Source organism: Drosophila erecta, unplaced genomic scaffold, assembly GCF_003286155.1.
Source record: "Drosophila erecta strain 14021-0224.00,06,07 unplaced genomic scaffold, DereRS2 tig00000126-arrow-pilon, whole genome shotgun sequence".
Taxonomy (NCBI): Eukaryota; Metazoa; Arthropoda; class Insecta; order Diptera; family Drosophilidae; genus Drosophila; species Drosophila erecta.
Window position 1 is genome coordinate 10,823,925 of NW_020825209.1, and position 26,816 is coordinate 10,850,740.

Here is a 26,816-nt window from a genome sequence, read left to right on the forward strand (position 1 = left end):
CCTATGGTGTTATCAGTTATTTAGTTAATTTTGCTAATCATTTTCTTATTGTTTTTTTACGTAACAAAACGGACGGGAGTAGATTCAATTTGACTAAAATTTTGAACGAAAAACTGGGCGATGCACCTGACGCAGATTCTGGATGTGGTCAATACGCCTAGCTGTCAACTATTTCGGTGCTCCGGTTGACAAAGTTCGGGATTTGCGCTTCTTCAGCTTGGTCTTCACCTTCCGCACCAGATTCACGGTGTCCAGGGAGATGCCAGTTACGGATTTATTGGCCTGAACATTGCCATTGCTTCGCTGGTACTGCATTTGACCGGAGGATGACCCCAAGGCGCCATTGCTGCCCTTGGCCTGCAATCCGGCTGCATTTCTCATCCGCCTGGAGCTTCCACCGGTCATATTGGTCGGCTGCTGCACGGCGGTGATCACCAGACCACCGGTCTTGAACTTATTGGGCGCACGTCCACCGCCATTGCCCTGCATGTGGCCCATCACGCCGGCAGAGTGCATCCGAGCGCCCATAGCTCCCGCTCCAGCTTGGCCCTTGAACAGCATCCGCTGGTGCTGGTGGTGCATATGCTGTGGTGGCTGCTGCTGCTGCTGCTGTACTGTTGATCCTCCGGCACTGTTGCGACTCCGGGCGAATCGAGTCACCAGCTGCGTGGTCTCCGCTATCTTCATCATGCTGCTGGTCTTGCGCTTCACCTTTCCGCCGGACTCGACTGCCACCAAAGCCTGGATGACTTTGGTCTGGCTGGTTCCCGTTGACTTTTTGACCACGTGCATGGGCTTGAAGGCTTGCTGGTCCCGATCCCTAGAATGTGGCGGAGGATCCTCCACCCTCATTAGGCGCTGCGCCGGTTGCAGATGGGAGCGCTTGTACTCCTCCTGTTGCTGCCACAGCAGCAGCTTCTGGGAACAGGCACTGCAAGAGAAAAGGACATTAGAATTGGGATAATATAATTATAGAAGCTTAATGGCGGAATAGCTAGGAAGAAATCCTACACTTACTTGAAGAGATCAACTTGCTCCAGTTTTCTGGGTCTCCGTGGTGCTCCCACATAGGCGGGTGGCATGCCCATGGCGATGCCACCGGATGCAGCTGTCTGCTCCCTGCCACTGGATGTGAAAATGTTTCGGTTCTGACCACCTCCTCCACCTCCACCCACTCCAGTTCCGCCTCCTCCAACACCACCGCCTGCACTTCGTATGGTCGTCGTAGTGTTGGTCACTTGGGATGCTGTTATCGAGTGACCCTTGTACCAGGCCAATGGACGACCATCGGCATCCCCGTGCGCACCAGTCCAGACTTTCTTCTTCAGCGATAGCTTGAGCTGCAGGTCATCGGCCGTTTGCGCATTGCCATGTCTCTGGGGAATGAAGTTGCTCGGGACACTCCTTGAAAGAGACAATCCGTATTAGATTTCGCAAAATGACTGATAGAATGATACCTACCTTCTGGGGGGCGGTTTTGTCATCACCTTAATGGCTGGCTTGGAATCGCCCATGTAAAAGTTGGCCTTGCCCTGACCGCCGCTGTTGCCATTGGGAATCTCTTGCTGATCGAGATTGTGCCACGAATAGGTGCGTCTGGTGGATGTCGCTGTTCCGCCGGCCTGCCGTTGCATCACGCCAATTCCCGTGTCCAATTCTGGCGCAGTTCGAGGCGTCAGCTTGTAGACATCCATCTTCTTCCCACCGCCCGGAGTGCCGCTCTTCGAGGGTGTGGTCACAATCAGTTCCGGCGGCATGTGCGCCGCCTTTGGTTTCTGCACCACCGTATCGCCAATTTCCTCAATGTACCGCCTCTGCAGATCGCTCTGGAGCAGCGTGTGCCGGAGCGGAGCCACTGCACCGTAACCATTTTGTCCGGACGTCGGCGAGTGCTCCTCGTCGTCGGTGGAGAAGTGCAGATCCGAGCCCGGGTCCGTTGTGGGCAGGTCCAGAGTGGTGCGCACCACCTCGCCACGTTTCTTCTGCGGCTTATTTCTTGCCTTAGTGCGACGCGCCTGCGTGGACTAAGTGGTTTAGATGCGGGAGATTTGAGGCGAGATCGGGGAAAAATGATTAAATTAGTTGTGCTTGTGTGCTATGTGGTGCTCATCAATCCCTATATGTGTATAACGCATAAGGAAAACTATCTCTCGAAGTTACTTTTAGCATACTTTTACACTTCTTTCTGTTTGGGCATATACCTTCTTACGACGATAGATGTAGATGCGCCTATTGGCCAGCCACAGCCGGAAATTGCGATCAACGTGCAGTTTCTGATTGACCACCGGCTTCTTCTTCTCCGTGGGCATGAACTTCTTCTTTTTGGTCGTCTTCTTGGTGCCTCCAACAGTGGTCTTCACCTTTCTCGTGATCTCTTTGCTCGTTACGGTGCTAGCGCTTACATAATCCGACTCCTGTAGCGATTCCGATAGCGCGGACTCCATGCTATCTGTACTGTCCGAACTGTGGGCTCCAATCGGCGGAGCACTACTGAATGGCAAGTTCCTGGCCAATTCTCTATGCGGATGCTGTTTCTGGCCATCGTTGGTCTCCACAATGGATCCGCCCGCTGGGACGGCTGAGGCTGGCATGGTTATGCCAACACCAACGGCAGGCCCACCACCTCCGCGAAGGCGTTTCCCATTTGGTGGTGCCGCCTTGACACCCATTTTCTGACGCCTCCTCTTCAAGGTCGTTAGGGTTTTGAATTTCCGCTGGAACAGGGGCGTAAAGTAGATCCTGTCCAGTTCGTGCATCACCTTGCGCATGCGTCGCATGCGAAACTGCAGTTCGGATTGGGGGAGGGTACGGAAATAGGAAATGGAGTGCAAGTGCAGTGCAGGAAAACGAGTGGGACCATCCACTTACCTTGCGAATTTCGTGTATGACCTCAGGCGAACTAGGCGGTGCTCGGGTGGGAGCACAACATGGTCCCTCCAGATCGGACGCCGTTATCGAGTGCTTGCCCTCATTATCCGAACTGGAGCTGCAGTTGCCCTCGTCGCTAATGGGTTGGGCATGATGATGGTGGTAGTAGTACGAGTAGTGGGATTAGTTAAGGTTAGGAGATGATTGGCTGATGGACCCACCTTGAGTAATCCGACAGAGGGATATTCAATGGCTCGTCGGCACTGGAGCCTTCTCGCATCAGTCTTTCGATAATTTTGGATCGTAACCTGTCCTGTTGTTTGAGTAAATTTAAAATCTATTGTAAATGTTAATGCATTTGGATTAGTCAGAAATCATACATTTGCAAAACGGAAAAGAAATAATAATATTTGAAAGAATGTTAGTGTGCAGGATAATCAAGCGAGTCACTAAAAGCATGTGAAAAGCAATACAGCCTAATGGCTAACCAAAAGTCAAAAACGTAAATCCTATGGTAGATATGGTATTTATTTCAAAAAATAATATTTTCCGGTTATAATAATACGATTACGCTTACGACTAGCAACATCGAACGAAACGCGAATCATAGTTAGAGCGACTAGCATAAGATAAAAGACCTCTTGTGCCTGGCGATGCTGTGCTGTGTGCCACTATCTAGTTACGATTGTGCGGGTTCAGGTGGGTGTCATTATATATAGATAGAGCTACAGAGGTAATCTAAGAACCCATTGTGTGGATAGATAACCTAGCCACACAGCTGGGTGCTCAAAAACATTAGAAAAACTGCGATACGCGCAAATAGAGAGCATTAAAATTCATACAATTCAATGCCTCACATACATGCATCCCCGATTGGACAACATATGCGTACGGTATATGCCCAGATATACGTTAAGCTATATCTGCCATATAACTTTGGCCGATGTGTAATTGTTGTGTTGCATTGTATTGACAAGAATGTTGATGGCATGGGCTTGGGATTTGAATTCTGGGTCAGCACAGCAGCGCTTTAGTGACAAAACGCAGGCAGCGACGAGTTGGTAACAATAATTGCGATTACAATTACTTTACGCGATAAACGACATACGATTTACGATTAACAATTTACGATTTACGACTTGCGATTTACGATTATAATTGAAGAACGATAAAAACGGCACAAATTGACGTGTTTGTTTTGGTTTTAGGGCTGTGTGGATCGAAAGTGGTATTGGGGACTAGTATTGTTGGGATAGAACCTTCCTAGGAGACACTTTTCTCCACAGAACGTTTCACTTTCAATTTGTCGTTCATTATACATCCCTGATCGGCCATTTTCTGTAATTTCAATGCTTTCTGTTCGCGTTTCTCGCGTTTTCTTATCTTTTTGATTTGTTTAAACAACTTTGCGTGCCGCTTTACTTTGTTCGGATTCTCATCGCAGTAGTCCAGAAGTGTCTCACAAAATGCTCGTCCCATGTGCTCGTAATCCTGAAAGACACGTAGTATTCAATGCGACAATAGTCCGAGTACACGAGTTAGGTGAATGGCTATGGAACGCACCTGCGTGTTGAAGTGCGTCCCCTTGCGCGATCCAAGCGAGGAGCCGCCAAAGGAGGCCTCGATCGTGTAGCTGTTGGTGATGCCCAGCATCCAGACCACGATGCGTCCGGTGCCCTCCTTACTGCGCTGGATCTTGAACTTGCAGCTCTCGAAGGAGAACTGCGATGGGGTGAGATACTCGATCAGCACATAGTACCCACTGGTTACCCATAATACCCACCCGATCGGCGCTGTTCTTGTGCAGCATCAGCGGAAAGACCTGCTCGGTTAGCTTCTTCTCCGGGTTGCGCTTGTTCTCACAGCCATATATGAATATGTTGTGCTTTCGTGAGTGGGCGTGCATATCACAGTACATGGCCACGCCGCATTCCTCAATCAGTCTGTAATTGGCAAATGATGGCAGTGAATGTAGCTAACCAGATAATAACATAGGTGGCGAAATGGGTCACACTTCCTCTGGATTGCAGCTCTCTATGGCTCAATCTGTTTGAACTCACCTTCTAATCATGGCTTTGGTATACCAAATGGATGGATATGTCTCGCGTATTACCGTTCGGTACTGGCGGTTGAGGTCCTTGCCGGTCAGCGAGTTGCGTGTGTTGCCCACAATGACTCCGTCCGGATTCAGCATGGGCACCAATTTGAAAATGAACTTGTGCCGCAGCCGCTTGGCCACTGTGGTGTCCCCAGTGATGAAGTCCATCAGGCCCTTCATCATCCACGAGGCTGGCGTCTCGCTGGGATGCACACGTGCCGACACCACAATCGATTTCTTGCGCTAAATTTGTACGGAAACATGAGAAATTTAACATACACCTCAGATGGAACAATATACGAGTGTGTAGCTGCATGGAACATAATTCCAATTGCTCATTATAACTTTAACTGTTTGCCCGCATAATTAATGGGTGTAGTATCTAAGCACTTTGTTTGTGCGGGAGTTGCGAAAAGTTTGTCTGCAGTTTAATTGCCATGAGATAGATGAGTTTGGTCTACCAGCTCACCCGCATGTTCTCCTCGTTGGAGGAGGGCGCCGTCACCGTCAGGTAGTAGACATTATTGCCAGCCAAGGTGCGGCAGAGCAGGCGCAGCTTGCAGAACTTTGACTTGACCGGATGGCGCTGGATCTCCATGAGGTAGTCCTGCAGGTCGCTATAGGTGTACGGATAGCTGTGCGCGAAGAACACCGTATCGTCGTCGTGCTCAAACTCAATGGTGAAGGTCAGCGTGTACGTGGAGTTGTCCTCGTCGTCCTCGTTGGCGCTGTTGCTGGCACTTCTGGTGGGGAATAAGGGAATAAGCCAGTTAAAAGTGCAGCTCAACTGCGGCCACTTTCATATTCAACCCTCTCAGATTTCTCTAGAGATTTGTTGTCTCAGTTTTCACTTCCGAATCGGGTTAACCCCATACTTACTCATCATCGTTCCGATAGTAGCAAATGTTATCGCCGCATCTCCGCCAGCCTTCGCTCTTCTCCTTGGCGCCCAGCGTGGAGTACATGACCGGCTGCATACCGTCGTTGTAGAGACTATCCGACTTGACCAGATTGACAATGGAGAAGCGGTAGAGCATCTTGCGCCTGGTGCGCCGCACACGGAAGTAGAACCACTGCTTGGACCGGCTGGTGTAGAGATCGGGTCGCAGGTAGAGCTCGTAGTAGGTGGGCGTGATTTGGACCGCCTTGGCTAGGTTGCCGCTCTCGAAGCGCGATTCAAACTCCAGTCCATCGTACTCCTCCGGATTCATGGGATGGCAATTGGTCATGAAGCGGGCACCACCGACGGCCGAACGGCTGAACTGCGCTTGGGGTAAATCGGAGCAGAGAAACGATTGCGACGAGTTGGTCGTCGTCGTCTGGTTAGTACTTGTCGATGAGATCACGGTGCTGGTCGTCTCCTGGCTGGTCATCGAATTCAGCAATAGATGCTGATCCTTGCTCAGCCGGAAGACGTTGTTGCTGACGGGAGAGGAGGTGCGAGTGCCCATCGAGCTTGTGCCAGTTGTGCCCACTCCCAATCCCACACTCTGTTCGTCCTTGCTACCCAGGCAACTGTTCTTGTCCCGGTGGCGCGCCCTGGCCAGAGCCGCTGCCGCCGCCGCCACTGTGTCCGCATGGGTTTGGGGTACCGCTCGCCGGGGGGATCGCGCTTGCGACTTGCGACTCCTGGAGCGCATATGGTCTTGCCGATGCAGACCTTTAGCTGGGGGGAATGGGTGTCATTGTTGGGATTCTAACAGTTCGGACAGGTTTCCATGTAGTGAAAGCTCTATCTAGGGAAAGTAAGTTTGATATGCAGTACTATTTCCTTAAGCTTTCCCTTCAATAAAGCTTTCACTTTGCAAACCTCAAGGTCATTAAGTTGAAGCGACCTAGGATCTAGATCTTTGATTCTGTTTCAAAAGCAATCACTTGTACGATATTAAAAAGAGGTTAAAGTCGCTGCAACTAAGTGGCCCATTTGCAATATGCTCACAGCAAGCCAGCCTGCTCCTGCTCTCGTCTCCCACCAATGTTTCGGTATCCGAAACGGATCCGGAACCGGGACAGGGGCGCTTTTCGGCGCCACCTGCTAGTCGGGCCGAGTAGCTTCCCAAGATTCTGCGCAAGCCACCGCCACTTCCCGAATCGGATCCCGAGTCGGAATCATCATCCTCATCCTCCTCCTCTTCCTCCTCATCCTCCTCCTCTTCTTCATCGCCCAAACCAGAGCTACTGGTGTCCTCCTCAGAGGTGCTTTCCCTACGGCGATGACTGCCACCCGTTTGCCTACCCAAGATTCCCGTTTTGAAACGCGATTCGGCACTTCGCTCGAAGGCCACCTCTAAGCGGGCCATATTTGTTTTGGGCAACTTGACGGGGCCTACGACGAACTGGTTCGATACCTTTTGAGATCCCGATGCCGGGACCAGATCCTTGTGATCCACGATCCGGTCGATCATCGCCTTGGCCACATTCTTCCCGAACTGACTGAGCACATAGCGCGGCGAGGCGGGCTTATATTCGCTGGTGTTGTTCTTCCAGATATCGTCGATATCGCTGGGATCTTTGCTGGCCTCCGAACGGCTGGCGGTACCACCACCTGCGGGTGTGACCGTCTCCTCCTCCTGGTAGCGCTTCTTCTTCGCCTCGATGAGATCCTTGATGATTGCCTTCTCCTTGGCCTCGCCACTTCCGCCACAATAACCGCCAGAGGTGTCGTATTCGTCATCGTAATAGTCATCGTTGTCGTCTAGCGACGCACTGGTGGACCGATTGTCCACATTGTTGATCATCTTGGACACGCTGCTCAATTTTCCAGGGGCACAGCCACCGCCGCCCGCCAGCCGCATGGGCGTGGACCGGCTCGGAGGCGTCGAATCCTGGTGGGAGTCCGATGAATAGTCCGACTCGTCGCTGGACTCATCGTCCTCCTTCTTCGCCTTGGGCTTTTCCTGTATGGTTTTTGTCGTAGCCTTTAGTTTTAACATTCTTACATGTCCGCGAAAGTGGGTTAGTTTCAAATCTCCCCATATGTTTTTAATGGATACACGATTCCCCCTAACTGGTTAGTGCAGGTGCAAAGTGCATGTCAATCTGATTGTTTGATTTGAAAATACATTGAAATTGTTTCCATCGCATCAATGGGATTTGCAAATCAAAATCGAGCGAATCTCTCGAAAGTAGAGCTTAAAGTACAGTCTGCAGATACTCACATAGTTCACGGCGCTGATGGGACTGTAGCTGAACACCACAATGCCGTTCTCCTCGCCCACGGGACGCGGTTTCAGCTCGTTTCCCGTCGGAGCATTGAGCGGCTCCGGAACAGCGGGCACGTACGGAATGTGTGTGATGCGCTCCTCGATGACCTGGATGGGAAGAGAGGGAGTCGGGAGATATACTCGTGGTTAGTACAAAGAACACCGCTGGCATAATAATTGGAAAAGCCCTAAAACGCGAATTCTCCGCGTTTAATAACTGAACGTAGTTCAGTTTATGGCAACAGCATTTGTTCTTCACTGAGTACAGCAAATTTGATTTATTTATCGATCCCAATCGAAATGAAATCGCTTTTGATTAGAGTAATTAATAGTTCCGACCATTACGGCGACACCTGTTATTCTTTCAAAGTCTCGTTAATTACAATCAGTGATATTTGAATTTCAATGGACAGATGTTTCTCGCCATGGCAGTTCTCATCGTTTGGTGTTTGTTGTCCTTGGCAAGGAAACTGGCGAACGTCAGTCAGAGTTATTATTACATTTAAACTCCATGTCACCAACGATGATTTGCTTTGTGCCCGGTCCCAGCTGCCCACTGATTGTCAAGCCCCCATGCGAAGCCCCATACTCATTCCATCTTCCATTTGGACTGTCCTCAGTTGAGGCTTTGCTGTCATTCTACTGTCCTACTGATTTTGCCGTCGCTGTAATTCCGCCCACAAGCTTGAGCAGCTTATTTGCTTAGCCTTTTGATATGCTTACACATGTAAGACGTGCACAGTGGGGCGATAACTATTGCAAATGGGTAATAGTTACTGAGAAAATCGGGCTTAATAGATTTGAACTTGAAGTTTACTGTTTTAGTTTACCTGCAGCACAGGTCTATTATGTGAATATCACTCATACGCAATGTGGTCTCATAAACATGTAATTGGCATAGAAGCGCGTTTTTCATATTTGAACTATAAATATCAAGCATATATATGCTGAACAAACGAATAAACATTTGTCATCTTTTGGCAGACATGGCGTATGAGTACTTTCTATTCAGCTTTCTGTTTTTCTTTAAGACCTTCAATAAACAATAGCATAAGACTGCCCAGTTAGGCTAACCTACCAGTTTCCCAAAGCTTTACGTATTTAAAAACTATTAAGTGTTTGAAAAATATTTTTGCCTAAATATTTGCAAGGTTTTTTTCATTTTCCGCTTACTGTGCAAAAAACAGGACGATAAAACATGCAAATCTGATACTCAAACTCACTCACACACCCACACACACACAAACAGCGACTTGCAGACATTTGTGTCTGTGTGTCTGTGTGTCTGTGTGATGGCTTAATTGAAACATATCAACGTCACTTTTTGCAACAATCCCCCTCTCTTTCTACGACTGCTACAGCCGTCTCCTTCCCACTCTCCCCCTTGGGCTCTCTATTTACATATTTTGCTCACATTTTTCGGCATTATTTATTTATGCTGCGATTTTGCATGTACGATATCACAAACTAATTAGCTTGTTTATTCTACCCTACGAATTCCGTCTGCCTTCTGTCGCTTTCAGTTAATATGACCCTCTCGTTTTCCTGGTATTGAAAATTCGCAAAAAATAAAACCGAAGCAAAAATAAAAGCAAACTTTTTCATGCCCATTGCCAATGCCAGTGTCATTGTGGCAACAACAACAACAACAACAACAACGACAACGACAGCAACAACAATTACAACAAAGGAATCAAGTCGACACCGAAGGCGCTTTTCGAATTTCACTTTTTATTTGAGTTTGCATTTTGGACGTCATGGCCAAAAGGCCAAATAAAGACGAATAAGGCAAACGAAAGACGTTTCCCCCGAAAAACTTTCTTGGCTTATTATTATTTATGTGTGTATTTTTGGTCTTTTAATTGCATTTACAGTTTGCCGAGTGTGAGTGTGTGTGTGTGTGCGCTTGTGTGCTTGGAACCTAAAAAAAGCGACTTAACGGTAAAGCGGCGAAGGTGAAGTGCGAGCGGGACAGCGACAGCCAATGTGGTGAGTTTGAATTTTTAAATTTTAAATGCGACAAGGATTTAAGCCAAGAAATAACTCAAATATTTCGAACTGTTTTTTCACATAAACTGTACATATACATTAAAATTCAATTTAGTTGTTGCAATATTCCATTTTTTTCGTTTGCATTTGAAGCCATGTTAATTGACAAGAAAATGCTGGTCTGCCTTTGTTTTTTTACGATTCATTCGAATTGCGCCACAAATTGACCTCCAATTGATTTATTTGCCACCCGCCTCCCCCTTGTGGCCGTCTATTTAATCAATCAGTTGGCCAATCTCTTGCTTGACCCCTGCAAAGCCTTCCTCATACTGAAAACCCCCGTAAACCCAACAAACCCCGCAAGAATCCCACCGCCTAACAGTTCCCATAAATCGCATTCATTCAACGACCGACGGGGCGTATGGGTGATGTGTAATATTTGCCCAACACTATTTGGCAGCGCATCGAATGCAGATCGAGTACAAATGAATAAAATCGATTGTTAACAATGCTAACGACTTGGCCAACAATTAGGAAAAGCGCAAAACAAAAAAAAATATAAAAAAGAGCTAAATACAACAAAGGAAAAACAAATAAATAAAATTCAAAGCGGAAACGAAAGGATTTTCAATGCACTTGGCGAGCGTTTACCGCATGCCATGGGTTAAGCGGGGGCGGCAGTGGGCGTGGCCTAGTGTGTGCACCTTTTATTGCAATTTGACCTACATAGAGGCAAGATGGTTGAGGGACACTACAGTCCCGCTCGCCTAAGTCGAACTTCAGCCCGTCACAGTCTGGCAAATTTATAATTAATTACGTAGGCGAACTTTGTTAATTGCCAATGTGCTTAAAACTTTCATAAACCTTCCTCCCAGCACTAATTCATATATAAACTGAGCGAACCTAAAGTTCGACATAGCCAAGTTGGCCTGTAATGTCTTCGCATTTGCGGCAGCTCCTTTAAAGGTCTTCACCCCATTAAGCCTCTGCCAGTCGGATTTTTATATGCATTAATATTTATGGGGCGCGGCACGCATGTCCTGCGATTTCCTCGCAAACGAGGTGCGTGTCAAAGGCATTGAAGCTCATCCCCCTATATGCTCGGTAAGAATCTAGGACACCTCTGCCTTAGCCACGTCCCATCTACGTCCATGTCCATCAACGGCTCCTCGATGGGTGCATTGATTGGGTTTGGGTTTGGGGCTTGGCGACTTGGCGGCTTGGAATTGCGATTGAGGTTGGCCGCAAAGTATAACCCTGGCCAACTGCCACTCCACTCAATCCACTCACTCACCTGGCATTCCACCGGCCATCTGGGGGCCTGCTGTGAGCAGTCATTGTCCTTGTCCTTCGGCAGGGCGAAGAGATCGCGCGGTTCCTTCAGACGTGCAACTGGTCGCAGGGTCTTCTCATCCGTATTCACAACCAGCTGATTGGTCTTCAGGCCCTTCGATAGGAAACTGCCAAGGAAGCCTGCAAGACAGGATATCAGGGAAAGAGCTTAATCAACAGAAACAAGGCCTTTTAAAATAGTTGAGAAACAAAATAGGATAATTATTCCCAAATAAAGACATAATATACCACCTATTGAAACCGATTTAAAGATATTTTCTTGAAGAATTTGTTTGTGAATAATTTATATGTATATTATCTGCAATTTCTTTTACTGGGTTTGCCTGCAAGGCATTGCAACTCCATTTATACCTGTTTAATCGCTTTAATGGCTTTTCATCTGGGGTTTGAGCTACTGGACACTTCTTGATTTTGCCAAACTAATGACCGTATCCTTTGGAACACAAATCGCGTACCTTACAGTATTGCGTAATTTTGTCAACGGAAAACCAAGAAACTCAATTTGCTCCCGATTTAAAAACGAACTGTGATGTGATGTTCAACTCAAGGCCTGTGTGTTTATGAGGGAATGCGATGGGATACAGTGGGTCAGCAATTATATAAACATTTGTCGTGCCAAAAAGTTTGCCTCTTCTCCAGTTTTAAAATGTTTAGTTTGGATAGGCGCAGCAGCGAATCGCCATTAATATTGGCCTAAATGAGCAGCATTTCGGGCGACTTTTGTCAACAACAATTAATTGCCATGATGCGCGGGGGAAGTCCCCCACATTATTTTCCACTAAAGTTTTGTGTGTGCAAAAGATATTTCGCTTTCAGTTCGCGCTTTTTGGAACGCGTTCCTATTCTTTCTTTTCTGCACCACCACTGCAACATATTTTGTTAATTAATTTTTGGTTTCTTTCTTGCTTTCTTTGTGTGTCTGCTTATTCGGTTTTTATTAGCACATAAAAGCCGATTTTGTTATCGTTGCTTTTTGTTTTTTTTCTGCCATGTTTTGTGCTCCTTGTTGGCTTCTTTTATTGCAATTTTTCGCTGGAAAAGCGGAAAATATGGGGGGTGGGCTAATGCTTGGCAACTGTAAATCTTTTGGGGCTTCCAGAGAAAAGTTTTTCCCCAGCAGCCAACCATTTAGATCCTGTCAAGTCGATTAATATCGCTAATAATATTCGGTTCTTTTACTTTTTATGTTTATGACCCAAGGCAGTTTTCATTGATATGGATGTGGCTTATGCTCGCCATAATTTCAAGCCCATAACATTTTTGTCGCGTGGCTTTTACAAACTTGTTCTACATCAGAATTGAGAAAGGCTCGTAAATATATTATTCACAAAAGAAATGCAACAAATCCAACCAGGAAATCCAATAATACAACGAAATGTCAAGCAGTAAAAACCGAAAAAAGAAAATCGAATTTAATGGGATGCGAATTTGTATAATGTGAAGAGTTGTGAAGTAGAAATATTGGTATGTTTAATTATATCGGACATAATAGATTGTTCAAAACGGTGTTTTTATATTCTATTAATCCCTAGCGGTTCCAATAACCCAAAAACTTTTAAGTTTATTATTAAGAGTTTGTGGGGGATCTTCTGGCAATTATTTTGGGAACTTGTCGAGGGGATTATTCAGTTGATTTTTCAGTGGAAGCACTTGAGCACAAGTATGTCAAATTGCTCATGGCTCATTTTGAATGGTTCTATGTGAATGCACTGCAAGAAGTGTTTATTTACAAAAAACTGAGACTGTTGCAATGCTAATACATATTTAGCAACAACATTTTGACTAGAACTGTATTAAAAATATCTAGATAAGATTGTAAGATAGTAGTATAAATAGATAAAGAATATTGCAGTGTAACCCAATGCTAAGACATTTGTCAATTGAAAGATTTGTCGATGTAAATTTATAAGTATGCAAGATTAAATGTGATTATTGTTTTGCATGAAATATAGTAAGTTTAGATGGAGAATCTAGTTCTTCAGATTTTACTACCAATGCGCGTATTATTTGCGCTCAGTGTAACCCCAAGAAATGTTCTTACCGGCACAGAATTTAGAACTCGCTCCTCCAAACGATCTCGAAAACGCGAAAAGGAACACGGGCGATAAAAGCGAAACGAAAACAGAAGTAGACGCTAAATGTGGTGGGTGGCGGAGGCGGCGAAAGAGGGGACGGCACTCACACAGCTGTTCGTATTAGCTGATATTTTGTTATTCTTTCGAACAACGATGTTCAAAATTTGTGGCACTCGAACAAACAGAAAACAATAAAACAAATCTAAAATGTGACAATATAAAACCAATATATGGCGGCACACTTTTCAAATATTTGAAGGGTATTTAAATGTTTTGATGTATAGTTTTCAAAATTCTTTTTTTTTTGGCGTCTTCAATTTGGAGTTTTCTTGATTTTCCTTTAAAAGTATGATTACGTTTCGAATTTGTTATATTACAATTTTGTCTTTTGGGATTTCGAATGCGTTTTCTTTGTATTTTTTGTTTTGTCGTTTGCCGTTGCGCGTTTTGTTGTTGACTAAAACAGAAAACCCAAGCGAATGTGGAATGCTCAGCTCTGTCGCCGCGCTGCCGACGTCACTGTCGGCGTCGCTGCCTGCGAATATTATTTAATGCGAAAGAGCAGGAGGTATCGCACAGGAGAGGGCTGGGGTGGCATACAAGGAAAGAGAGAGAGAGAGAGTGGGAGAGAGCTTTTGCACTTTCGCTGACGACGCAAGTTTCGCGCTCAGCTGTTCTCGCCTTACCGTTATCCTGCGCGCGTGTGTGTGGGTGTTTGTATGGCTGCCATTGTTATTGTTTGGTGGAGCTTTCGTTCAAAGTTTCGCAGCTACAGCTGTTCCTTGCCCTTTTTTTGTATGTGTGTGTGAGGGAGCAAAAGGACTTCTGTGCGTAGGTGATCTTCAGTTCATATTGCTAATGTACAAATGTGTTGCGCTAACACCAGAACCGTTTACCGTTTTGGCCAAAATAGTGTCGCAAATATATAATAGCACACTTCGTTGAGCTCGCAATTGAATTCCCAATCGATTTGCAAATTTTAATTTTATGCCATTTCTTGCCAATTATGACGATGTTTCCCTTTACAAAAATGCGATAATGTACCCAAAATTTTATTTTTATAAACCATTCAAAAAGTTGTATAAGTAGTTACCATAGTTAGCTATTCAAGACAGTCTTTGTTTTGAATTTATGTCCATTTATGGAAATATAGTATTTATTTGTTGTTAAAAGTCGTTTTTCAGATTCTCCGTCAAAAAAAGGTGTACATCAGTCAAAGGATTTAAAAACTTATCACTCCTCTGTACTTCGAGTCGCGCTTATCCTTGAGCTGTGCCCACAAAACCATTTTCTCCACTCGACTACTTCAGCTGCACTTTTAAATGGAATGACAAAGCTCAATCGGCGACCTTGACCTTTCTCCCCACGCAACCCCACCTGCACATGTGGTTTTTGTGGCTTTTTGTTACTGTTGGTTTTGGACTGCAATTTGGCGAGCTTTTAAATGTCATTTGTCGCCAGGAATTGCACACATGAAATTTCGTTTGGAACAGAGATAAAGAAAGTAAATACAGTAAAATGCCGTGAAAGCTTATTTAAGCAATGAATTTTTCATAGGAATTCATTTGGATACCAAACCGATTCGCTTGTTTGGCCAAATAGACAAGGGCAAACATTTAGCGTTCATTCATGGGAAAAGTAAAAAGAGAAAGGGGAAATCAGGAGAAAGGGCTAGCAAATAGAAAGCTCGGGCTCTCTGTGCTTTAAATTGTTTCAATTGTTGCGCCAAGGCGATTGTCGTCTGCCGAAAACGACAGCAAGAATTTGGCGTTAATTAAATTTTTATGCTCAAATGCAGGCGGCAATCGAGAGGCAGAGATCTGCGCACCGATCGCCTCTAATTGCGGGCTGTTGCATATTATTTACTTAAATTGTATTATTATTCGTAATATTTATGGCATTTTGTTTATCCCAATCGCAGGCATTCGGCCAATGCCTTTGTGGCCAGACCGCCAAAACCACGGTAGATCCCAAAAACCGAGTCGCTCCCCACAATATTTCACAATTTTTATTCGGCATTTTTTCTCGCCCGTCTGCCTAGGCCATTTTTGAAATCTTTTTTTCCGTTGATGAGTTTGCAATTTGCATTCTCGTGAAATTTGTTTAATACATTTCGTTGTTACATTTTCTTTGTTCGCCATTTTTCCAGACGCTTTTATGGCATTGCTCCCCAGATCGTTCTATATATGAAATACCCCTTGTTTCGGGGAATATACGTTCCTAGTGTGAGCTTGTAACCGACATGCAGTTGGGAACTAATATATTTTCAGAAGATTTAAAAAAAAAAGAAAGATGCATCAACACGATATCTGATTATTGAGTACAAATATTGCATTTCCCTAGTTGGTAATGACAATTAATTAGGAATTATTAATTAATAAACTCACATCCTTTGGATGTTTGGCACGGCAACTACAATAACCTAGATCCATATAATTGCGCCCGTTTTTCTAAGGGATTTCCCGAATCGAGTTCACCTGCGATTTTCCGACTTTTCCAAGTCACCTGCAGCAATTCGGTTTGTATGGAATTGATATGCACCGATTATCACAGCCAAGCGAAAATTCCACGCTGGAAGTATTAAAACAGTCGAGGGCTCAATTCAATGAACATTAATGAGTTTACTGTCTCTGAGTTTTTGGGGTCCCAGGCTGTGATTTATGCAGGTGAAACATCGTTAATCGCAATTCAATGAACTGAAATGACTTCGGATACCCCCTATTATTCATATAGACTCCGTTCTTGGTTGACAACAGGCAACGACTTGGCTTTGATTTCCCAATTGCGATTCCGGAATTTCTGTGTTAATGATTTTGTGTTGCCGTTGTCATGACAGCCGCAAGTGGCTGCTAAAATCAAACAGTTTTGCGGCTAATTCTAATTTCAATTTATCCGCACTTTATCCGATTTCAGGTGGGCCAAGAAGTGAGGAAGAAGGAAGGAAGGAAGAACGAAAGGCGGAAAGTAAGAAGGAAAAAAGGTTGCAAACGAACAACGATTCACAACGATATTTTCCTACGGGCAGGCGGATAATAAAAGCCCAACATTCAACAAATTCCCCATGCTGGTCATGTAGTACAGTAAACTACCCATAACAGCAACAACCTAACGAACGACAACACCGAGGTGCCCTTAGACAATCTATTCGTACAAGAGAAACAACAAACTCAACTAAGAACAAATTGAAAGTAAGTATTTGACTAATTGTTAAAAACTTTTGTATACATAAGATGGCAATCGGTTCGGAATTATGGAACTCTTTGATTTTAGTAACTTGTTTTCTAGTCATTGATTGCAGTCGATATATTATTATATGAAACTCTGGCTTCAGTTACAGAAGTCTTACTGTACTTATATCTTGTGGGAAGAGGCTCAAGCTAATAGTAAAAAGTAAAACGCCATTTAGACAGACAAGTTCTAACACTAAAAACACAAACAATATATAAAATATAAGGTATATATGTATATATATATGATATATACATATATATATAGTACACAATAACATAACTAAAGGGAAAACATGTTTTGATTTATCTGTTTTCAGATTTTCAAGACATTATTTTTCCTAATGAACTAATAAAGTCATATTACTGCTAAATTTGATTAAATAAGATCACTTAAAACGAGAATTTTGAATAGGAATGAATGAATGTATAGTATATTCCTGAAGAACACGATCCATTACCTCCACTGGACGTGGTCAGCGTGCAGACGGGAAATAGCTGGGCCTGCAGGAACTGCACGCGACCGCCTCCGAAGTCCATGGTATATATAGTATTTCGATTCCTACGGCATTATGACGGGGAATGCGGTATTGGGATCGGACTCAAATGGGAGCACAGACTGTTGATTGATTCACTACCGCGCTTCACTTGCTTTTGGCACACATTGAAAAAATGCAAACCACTCGGATGTATCCTTTACACTAGGTCCTTATGCAATCGCTATGAAAGGCGGCTATAGGCGGCATTATTCCTGGTATTCACACACCGATTCCGACTCTGCGATACTAAGACAGTGCGAAGTTTTGTTGTGGCTCTTTGTAAGGCTCGATTCGCATTGCGTCGTCAATTGATAACCACCGATTTGGCCAAACTGAGCCGCAGTCGATGATTCGAGCCGTTGTGAGCCAACTCGAATTTCCACTGCGACTGTTATAAACAAATAAACAAAGCCTCGCCAGTTCTCGCTCTTTCTCTCTCTCTCTCTGCCAATCCTCGTTGTCTAATGTTCCAAGGAAGTGCAAGGCAGTAGTCCTGGCACTCCACACATACCCATGCACTTCATATCTATGAGCCATCTACCATCCTAACCATCCCATGTTTCTATCCATCCATGGCATGCCGTGAACATGAATTCGATTCGATGGCTCAAACAAAGCCAAAGCCAAAGGCAACCAGCCTTGGATACGCCAAAAAAAAAATTGGAAAAACTAACGAACACAGCTCGTGGAATTTTTGTGCATATTCTAACGAGCAACAAATGTTTGCCGAAGGTGGAGCGAATCACGGATACGAGTATCTCCAGGTCACGTTTACACCAAACACTATATACATACATAGTTTGTTTGCGAAGCGTCGAGATAATTCCAGTTAGGAGCAGATGAAATGTGTTATTAAGCGGTTTTATAAACGATCAATTCGAATTATGGGGCTTACAAATTATGAAATTCGAACCTCTGTAGCTCGTACTTCTTTTCAAAATATTTATGTATATCAAATGCAATCTATGTAAGGTTATAAATGCTTGTATTCATTTCATTGCCATTTTTGTTTTGGAAAAGCATTTAGAAGATCAGCTGCTTTCGGTTTAAGCAATTTTCTCATAGATAGAAAAGCCAGGCATAAAAATAAAATAGTCGCAGATAAATAGAAAAATTTAAAGGAAAATCGAAAAAATCAAAGCACAGCCTCGGTGCCAAAACAAATTTGTCAAAGTCGCTCCTCCTCGGCATAGGAAAAGCGTTGGTAAGGCGGGAGGGGAAAATCAGGGGAATGGCGAGAGGGGTGCAACACCGTGGGAAAGTTTTACTAGAAGTGAAAAGGGGGAAGGGGGAAGGGGGCTGGTGAGTGAGGAAGAAGCAGCAGCTGTCAGCTGCCTACGCGGACACAAAACGAACAGGTGTCAAAGAGCGAGAGGAGAGAGCAAAGCGAGAGGAACAAACTTTTAATCAGTCGCTCCCTATCGTCCTCCCTTCTCTCTATCTGTATCTCTACCTTTATCTTTCTCTTTCTCCTCCTTCTCGTCTTCCCTTCATTTTCTATTTCTTTCTGCCTATGAGATTATGTCATCGAAGTGGATGAGCAGCGGGAAGAAGCAGATAAGCCATAAAAGGTGAAGAATGCCGAATGCGGTATACCCTTCTGCCTTAAGATCTTCGAAAACCTTAAGATTCCTATGATCAAAACCCAAAATAAGCGAAAAACTAGTTAGCCTAAGTTTTAAAAATAAGAAACTTGTGTGAATGAATACATTCTTGTTGCTTAATTCCTTTACAAAGCCTAAGATCATCGCGCTATAAAATGCAATAATATCCCACAGAAGAGTATTTTTGAAAGAAAAAGCTGCAGCAGCGATAAAAGCAACAGCAATGATCTTGATCGTGCAATTTATGTGTTTTCTATTTTGGCAAGACGCCGTGACTGCCAAGGCGAAAAGAAGACTCTCTAACCGAACCGTAAACGCATGCCGTCCTCCTCCTGACCCCGCAGAACTGCTCCTTTGTCCATTTTCCCCGCTTTTCGCCGATTTCCCCCCCTTTCCCCACCCCCCATTTGCAAGACCCTGCGCCGCTTGGCCCTCGTCAATCATCGAATTGTGCCAGCGATTAGCTTTCGCCACCCCATCCTCCGATTTGTCCGCCAAGAACTTTTCCCACTTTCCGATTCTACAGTGAATAACGCACTCAGCCTATTTGATTTCACAACTCTTTTCAAAGACATACAAGTATATGTATGCATATTATAATAACCAGATATATTTAAAATGGTTATAAGCATACAATAAATGATCTTTTAGAATCCTAATATTTATAATTTTTTGATCAAAATGAACGATTTCTAATGATACATCTTGAAGCATATTGGAGTAATTAAATCTTAAACTACTTCATCGTTGTATGCGTTTCCTTTCTAGCCAATATGCACTGTGTCTATAATATTTCGGCTAGCTGGCCGCTTTGGGCAAATTAACAAATTGCAATTAAAAATTTCCGTTTGCCATATTTTGGCAGCGGTCGACATGTGTGTTTTTGTTCACACAAAAAATAAAATCACCCGAATCCGCATTTCGATGCTGTATAATAATTGTGACAGAGATAAACGATGTACACGAATTGGTAGTGAAAAGCGAATTATGCGATTTCTGAATAATATTCCCGATGGATATCTGCAGATTGTGCATGCTTCTTTTGATGTTTTATCTCTAGAGGGAGTGACTCAGTGCTACTTTTCTTTTTGACATTTTCATATTTCTGAAGGAGACACAAAAGGCTTCACAAAAGTTACTCATACGGCATGCGGACCACACTAAAGCTTAATTTTCGTTTGCCCACCAGATGATTGCCTGCAATTAGAAATACTTTACGAGGTGCTTAAATTGTTCTAAAACATTTCACTGCTAGCCCCTTTAAAGCAACACACTTTTACGAGACGCCAACATGGCGTATGCGTAATAAATTGAACATGTTTTTAGCAGCAGAGGATAATCGCTCTCATATTGGTCATCTTTTACAAAGATTCCGAAAGTCTTTGAACATTTCTTATCATAAATAATTGAGACATACTTTTAAGGGTAGCCCAAAATCCATTTCTTGTGTAACCTTCTTGGGTGGAATTCCTTTGTTCCGTTTTTATTTTTGCTTACACATCAAATTGAATCTTCATTATCTGACGACAACGCTTGAGTGAACATCTTGAGTGGCACGCGGCGGAAAAAGTAAGTGCACCCAAGAAAAATCGCATAATGTGGAAATATTTCGATGAATTTTGTATACTTGAGATGTATTTAGCATGTGATTATAGCAATTGTCTCTGTATTATTTCAACATATCGAAATAATATTCAATTGTTTAGAACAGCATATCGCTGTTATTTTTCCCAGTGTTGGGGATGGAGCATCTAACGGCACTCACCATTCACATAGTCGCCCAGGACTAGAGAGCATTCCATGTCATTGCATTTGAAGTTGGCTCTCACCACATTGACGTTAACGGTACTGCTATCTCGTTTGAGCTCCAGCTCATCTCTCTCTCCCTTTTCCGCATCCTCCTTGGGCTCCAGCTCGACACCCTCTTCCTCTTCCACCTCTGCTGCTGTCCCTCTCTCGGCGCTCTTGCAGCGGTCATTGTTGTTGCTATCATCGCTGCAACTGCTGCAGCATCTCTCCGCACTCGCCCCGCTGCCGGCGCTCCCCCCGCTCCCCAGCGCCATCTCGCTCTGGTGCACGGGCAGAGGCTGCAGGAGAGCGAGGGGGCAGTGGCGTCTGCTCATCGAAGCCGAGCTCAAGGTTCTCAGCAGGCGGCTCAGAGAGGCGGACATTGCCTCCCTCTCTCGCTCCGCCATCTTGGCTGGATGCACTTAAACAAAAAATCGAATAGCGAAGAACACACTGCACTCAAGAACACAGATCAAAGCGCGCGCGTGCCTGTCCAGTTCAACTAACGGTTTATCTCGGAGTCGCTCTCCTCTTCTTCGCCCAGCCAAGCTCAGCTCAGCTGCTAGCGCAACTGCTGACTGAGCTGCAAACCCAACGCGGACGACAATGGTGGCCTCTGCCTCTGCCGACGTCGATGTCGCTGCCTATGGCGAAATTGCGAATCACAGTAAACCACGGCATTAAAATTGTTGCTGCCACGGCGTTGGCTTTGTGCAAGGCACCGACGAAAAACAACCATACAACAAAAACAAACTGAAGGCCCGCTCAAAAGGCCGAACCAGATATACCCTCGAACAAAGGCTCCTGCAGCGGCTACACGCATAAGGACGGCAGGAAAAACATATACAATAGTTTCGTAGCACATAATACACTAGATGACCAAGTTTCATATTAATTGATGGATGAATTGATTATATATCGTCTGCCAACATTAGTAAAAAAGTCTTAAAATTGCAAAACGGTTAAATCCTGTTTTAATAGTAATGGTACATGTAAAATGGGACTATATTTCATGTGGTGCACATGGCGTACGCGTAACTTCTGCTATCTTAATTACTATTGCCATCTTAAAGATGCCATGCGTTTCCATACTTCAGCCCAAAATGCAGGTGCTCTACTGTGAGAGTACTAAAAAAAAACATACAAAAAACAACAAAAAAGAGTTGTTCGTTGTTTTGTTGTAGGCCTACTACACGTGGCAATGCAGGCGGTGGGCGGGTCAGTGGGCGGCTGGGTGGGTGGGCGCATTATAACTTCCCTGCAGCCCTACCGCCCCCCATCGCCCCCATCCCCAACTGCCTTTTGAAACTCCGCTGTGATTAACATAAATTGCGCACGGCATGGGCTATAAACAGCGCAGCTAAATCCTAGCCCTCATCCCTGTATTGCCATACAGTGCCCCCCACAAGCCGGAGAATTTGTTTTGCGATTTTAAAATAAACATATAATAAAAATATGCTCACTAAATCCCATTTGAGTCGGGACAAATGCCTGTATGGGCCTATATGCTCCTTCCGTGCCACCCACACCACTGAAATGTAGCCCTTTCTGTTGCCTACTTTTTGGCGCGTGAGCGAATTCCATCAGTGATGATGAAATTCCAACAGAAGAAAAGCCGTTCCCATAATGGCATGATTTATAACCTGCGACTCTGCTGTAAAATATAGATATTTTAAGAATAAATGGCATAAGCTTTTAAGTTTTTTTATGGTATTCCATTGCACATTTGCACTATTTGCATATTGCAGCCATTCATCTAGACAAAGGCTTGACATTTATGGTTTATTTGAGTTGTGCCAAAATGTTGGCACATGTACTTAATTTTGCGATGACAGATTGCCGCATTTTCAAAATAAGTAATTTGCAAATGAAATAACCAACTCAAGCGCAGGTACCGAAATGAATATGAATTTTGTAGCGAAATTCAATCAATTGCAAGACAGTAGGCTTGTATAAATTCTCTTATCGCCGTTAGGGAAATCCATCTTAAAAAAGCCAAAAGGGCGATAAAAATAGCTGATTTGGCAATACCGATTCCCACTCATAGCCCCACTCTTGCTCCTCCGTTCTTTGTGTGTTTTGCAGGGCCCGCTTGGCACCAATTCATTTTTTTTAGCTTCAGCTTGGTTGTTTTTGGCGGAGATGGAGACGATGTCGGCTTATTGGCATTTGACAGCGCCCTGGCAGCGGCGGGACGTCCTTAGAGAAGAGCTCCTTACGGTCCTTAGGGCGGCTCCATCTCAATGACTTGGCGGTGGCGCCACGCAAGGGAAAACTGTGCCACAGCTGCCATTCGCTTGCTTAACCCACATGCCGCCCCATGGATGCTTTGAAGGCAAACCACTAAATTAACCCTATATAGCCTAATACTACCGAATGTCACGTGAATCGTAATACAATCGCGCCTCAGCCGTCACTAATCGTAAAAGATAATCTCTGATTGCCACGTATCGATTAATAATCAGCGCGGTAATCTGCGTAGTTCGTTTGCCACCACACTCAAGGATTCATTTCCGCCGGATATTGCCACGAGGCGTCATATCGTTTTTGTCTGCAATGCGTCATTAGGCCCACGGGGCAAGCTAAGGTAACCCAAACCCGACCCCCACACCAGCTGCAACGCCCGAGATCCCGAAAGCCTCAAGCCCCAGGACCCCCTCAAGTATACCCTATATAAGTAGACCCCCTAGATAGAGCCCCCATATTATAGCCTTGCGTCGCTTGCATGTCATTTTGCTTCACCAATTGGTTGCGTCTCCTTTGTTCCTTTTGATATACATTTTTTGTTGTGTTTGCTCAATGGTTTCGTGTAGTATTTTTTTCTCTTCGTTTTTCGTTTTTCTTTTTTGCTTATTGTTTTTTTGTTGTTTAGTTTCGTATTTTTGGCTGCGGCCGCCCGCAGCACAGTGAAGCCCATCCGTCCGTAATCCCCTCGGTATTTTCCCACTTCCGGTGGAGCGGGAAATGGGGGCCTTTTGGGGGATAACCAAAGTAAAAGACAGTGACAGGAGCCGAAACAGAGCGGCAAGTGCTCCGTTTCTCCATTTCTCCATTTCTCCTATTCTCCAGTTCCCCATTTCTCCTATTCTCCGTTATTGATATGCATTTGGAGCCAAGACGAAAATAGACGCCGGCACCAAAAAAAGAAACATATTGCAACTATTTACGGTGGACGTCAGGCGTCAGGTACGTCAAACGCCAGGTAAAAACCAAAACTACAGCGGCAAAGTGGAAGTTTTTCCTATTTTTTCTTTTTTTTGGCAGCCGACCGGAAAATGTATGGCGGTCTGTGATTTATCAAGCGATTTTCCAAGCTTAATTGATTACTGCAGGGTCTTACTAACAACAGAACTAGTTGAATAATTATATTAATTCCTTTGCTGCCAATCAAATAATCTTACTGTTCACGCAGATAGTTAAACCTTGTTCGTTCGGATTTGATTAGGAAAGATATCATATTTGTAATACCCATCCAAATTAAACACTGATTGATAAGCATTTAAACAAAATCAGTTAGTTGAAATTGTGAATATTTGATCGTATAATATAGACTTCATTTGAAAACTGCATTTGCAATGGCTTGGAAGCAGAGTATTCAAAAGAAATGTAATAAAAACGACTAAAATGTTTCCCCAATGAGATAACTCAGCTATTTATACCCGTTACTCGTAGAGTAAAAGGGTATACTGATTCGTTGAAAAGTTTTTAACAGGCAGAAGGAAACGTTTCCGACCATATAAAGTATATACATATATCCCTGCTCACAAACAATAGCCGCAATTCTCTAAATATCTGCATTTAAATTAAGAAATTAATTTTTTTTTAAATTTGTTGTAATTTTTTTGTATTTTTTTTGATGCTATGATGTTGTAGAAATTTCAAAAAATGAAGAAGTGTCCCAATGCTGAAGTTCTAAACTCCATAACTCAACTTATCTTAATCGGATTTTGAAGTGGCATACCTCTAAATGTTTCTGGCGTAATTCTCTAAAAATCTGCATTTAAATTTAGAAATTCATATTTTTTTTTAATATTTTTCAAATTTTTTTGTATGAGTAACGGGTATAGTCATTCTATCTTGTTTTAATATCAACAAGTAATTGTAATTCTAAAGTTTTTTTCTTGTGGTGTATGTAAATACAGTCTTATGATATGCTAAGGCTCTCCTATATACGATATGCTAATGCTCTACTGTATACGAAATAAGACAAATGGATTATATCCGTACCCGGACCTTGACTCACCATCGTTTTGCTTGGACGGCTGCTGATGGAACTCACAGATCTCCGGACCCAACATCGAATTCCGGTTCTCCTTGTCCTTGACGCCCTTCTGCATTTCCTGCTCCTTTTCCGGCTGGCCTTTCACTCAACGACCTCGGGATCTTCTTGAGATAAGGTGACCTTACTTGGTGCGCGGATATTGGGTGCGATTCGAGGACCAATTCGTAGATGCGATTGATGGACGAGCTTTGTGCTGAATTTGTCTCCGATTAGGAATGGGATTTTCCCTTTCGTGTGTTCATGTGTGTTAAATGAGTGACTAAAGGGGTGAATGTGAGTAAAAGAAAAGGGTACGAATGGGGTTTTTTGGGAATGTGTGTCTAGTGTGTATGTTGTGGGCCGAATTAAACTCTAGTATCAGGGCCTACTTCGTTACATTACATCTACTTCCGGGCCTCGAATTCAATCGGCACACTGCGACTCGTTTGCTCGTTTTCACACCTCGAGTTACGCGTACACTGGGAGAAAATCGTCTGGTCACAGTGTACGTTCCCACCGATGCGGTATTTTCACCTTGAAGCGAGCGGTAAATGTTAACGGTGAACGGATACGTTCAACGCCGGATACCGGGTAACTGGCTACTGGCCACCGGACGGGCTCCGATGCCGCCGGAAAAGTCGGAAAGTCGAATGGGTCGGAAAAATCGGAAAGGAAACGGGAAACACTTCGTGACAATGCGACGCGGGCTGGCAAACAAATCAAAGCGAATTAGTTGCATTAGTGGCAGCTATCAGCGGCACAGGCAGCAACACGGCTCCAGGATGCGGCGCCGCTGCCAATGACTCTCCCGCCACTCGCCCCGTCTCTGTCCCTGTTCCTGTTCCTGTCCCACTTCCGTCTCCATATATCCGTTTCCGTTTCCAGCTTTCTGCCAAGGCGAAAGAGCTGGTCGCCTGGCGTGCCAGCACCTGGGCCATAATGCACATGCGAGTCCATCGGGAAACAGGGTGTCCTCCGTTCATATGCAGGATATTCCGAACTTAAGGAAGTTTAATCATGTGCATTGGGAATCCTAATTACACAGTAACTATTTTCGCATATGTACAAGAGTTCAAATAAGCAGTTACGAATTTATTTGGAGTTATTTCAGTAATGTGAAAGTTTTGGAATAATCGATATTTTCAAAGTGCAACCAACTCTAGTATAATTAAACAAGTTAGGCAATTTTACAATTAGTTTATTGGGTAATGAGTATGTTCAATGCAATTATGTGGAATACATGTCAGTTTTAAATGGTAAAAATATATTACTTCAAGTACATACATATTTGAAAGTAACAATTAATCCGCACTGACACCCCTTATTGCAGATAATCGTATGCACTGGCATATTTATCGGATTCCCCCACATACAAACCATCCGTTTGGCTGCCACTGCTGATTATGTGCCATTAAAATTGGCTGCCAATTGGCAAAAGTTTTCTTTTTTTCGCTCCGCATTCTGCATTGCCGCTTTCTCCATTATTTTTCATTCACTCCACATCCATGGCGGCCTTTTGTTCTTAGTCCTGAGGCTTTGCCCTTTGCCTGCGGTTCAAAGTTCAATGCATTTCGCTTGCGACACGCACACTCGCACACAAACACACTCGCACGTCAACGTGCCACGCCCCCACAGCGCCCACTTTACCAGTGCACCTGACCAGTGTTGTTGTGGTGGCCATTTTCGAGCTGAACCCCGAGTTTTTAACTAGTTTTCAATTCAATTTTTCAATTTCTTTTTAATTCTAAATCTTGGAATACATGGAATCGTATTTCTTTCCAAAATGAACAAATGAACAACTGCCACGATAA

The 26,816-nt window shown here is 44.1% G+C and overlaps 2 protein-coding genes across 6 annotated transcripts in view; one reads left to right on the forward strand and one right to left on the reverse strand.

Annotated features, from left to right (window-relative positions):
• The window catches only part of LOC6551128 (probable glutamine-dependent NAD(+) synthetase), a 33,396-nt gene that overhangs the window by 526 nt on the left and 6,054 nt on the right, over positions 1-26,816 (forward strand). Inside the window, exons 2-3 of one of the 2 annotated variants that reach the window (XM_015155831.2) lie at positions 10,044-10,158; positions 16,500-16,774. The gene's annotated coding sequence lies outside the window, so the exon portion shown is untranslated. The remainder of the gene's footprint in view (positions 1-10,043; positions 10,159-16,499; positions 16,775-26,816) is intronic. The other variant, XM_026982549.1, reaches the window with a different exon arrangement.
• On the reverse strand, positions 31-25,597 carry LOC6551126 (cytosolic carboxypeptidase Nna1). 4 transcript variants are annotated; one of them, XM_015155178.2, is made up of 16 exons: positions 20,722-21,318; positions 11,453-11,631; positions 8,125-8,277; positions 7,315-7,863; positions 5,846-6,228; positions 5,436-5,709; positions 4,929-5,209; positions 4,652-4,811; positions 4,432-4,590; positions 4,291-4,359; positions 3,090-3,181; positions 2,869-3,004; positions 2,202-2,783; positions 1,462-2,024; positions 1,018-1,404; positions 31-931 (listed from the first exon to the last, which is right to left on the reverse strand). In XM_015155178.2, the coding sequence occupies exons 1-16, from the start codon at positions 21,149-21,151 to the stop codon at positions 169-171; spliced, it is 5,160 nt and encodes a 1,719-aa protein (XP_015010664.2). In that variant the 5' UTR covers positions 21,152-21,318; the 3' UTR covers positions 31-168. The 4 variants fall into 4 exon arrangements, with proteins under 4 accessions (XP_015010664.2, XP_015010661.2, XP_026838348.1 ...); XM_015155175.2 differs by lacking the exons at positions 7,315-7,863; positions 20,722-21,318 and adding an exon at positions 24,988-25,597 and having other exon boundaries at positions 3,090-3,205; XM_026982547.1 differs by lacking the exons at positions 31-931; positions 1,018-1,404; positions 1,462-2,024; ... (1 more) ...; positions 2,869-3,004; positions 3,090-3,181 and having other exon boundaries at positions 3,259-4,359.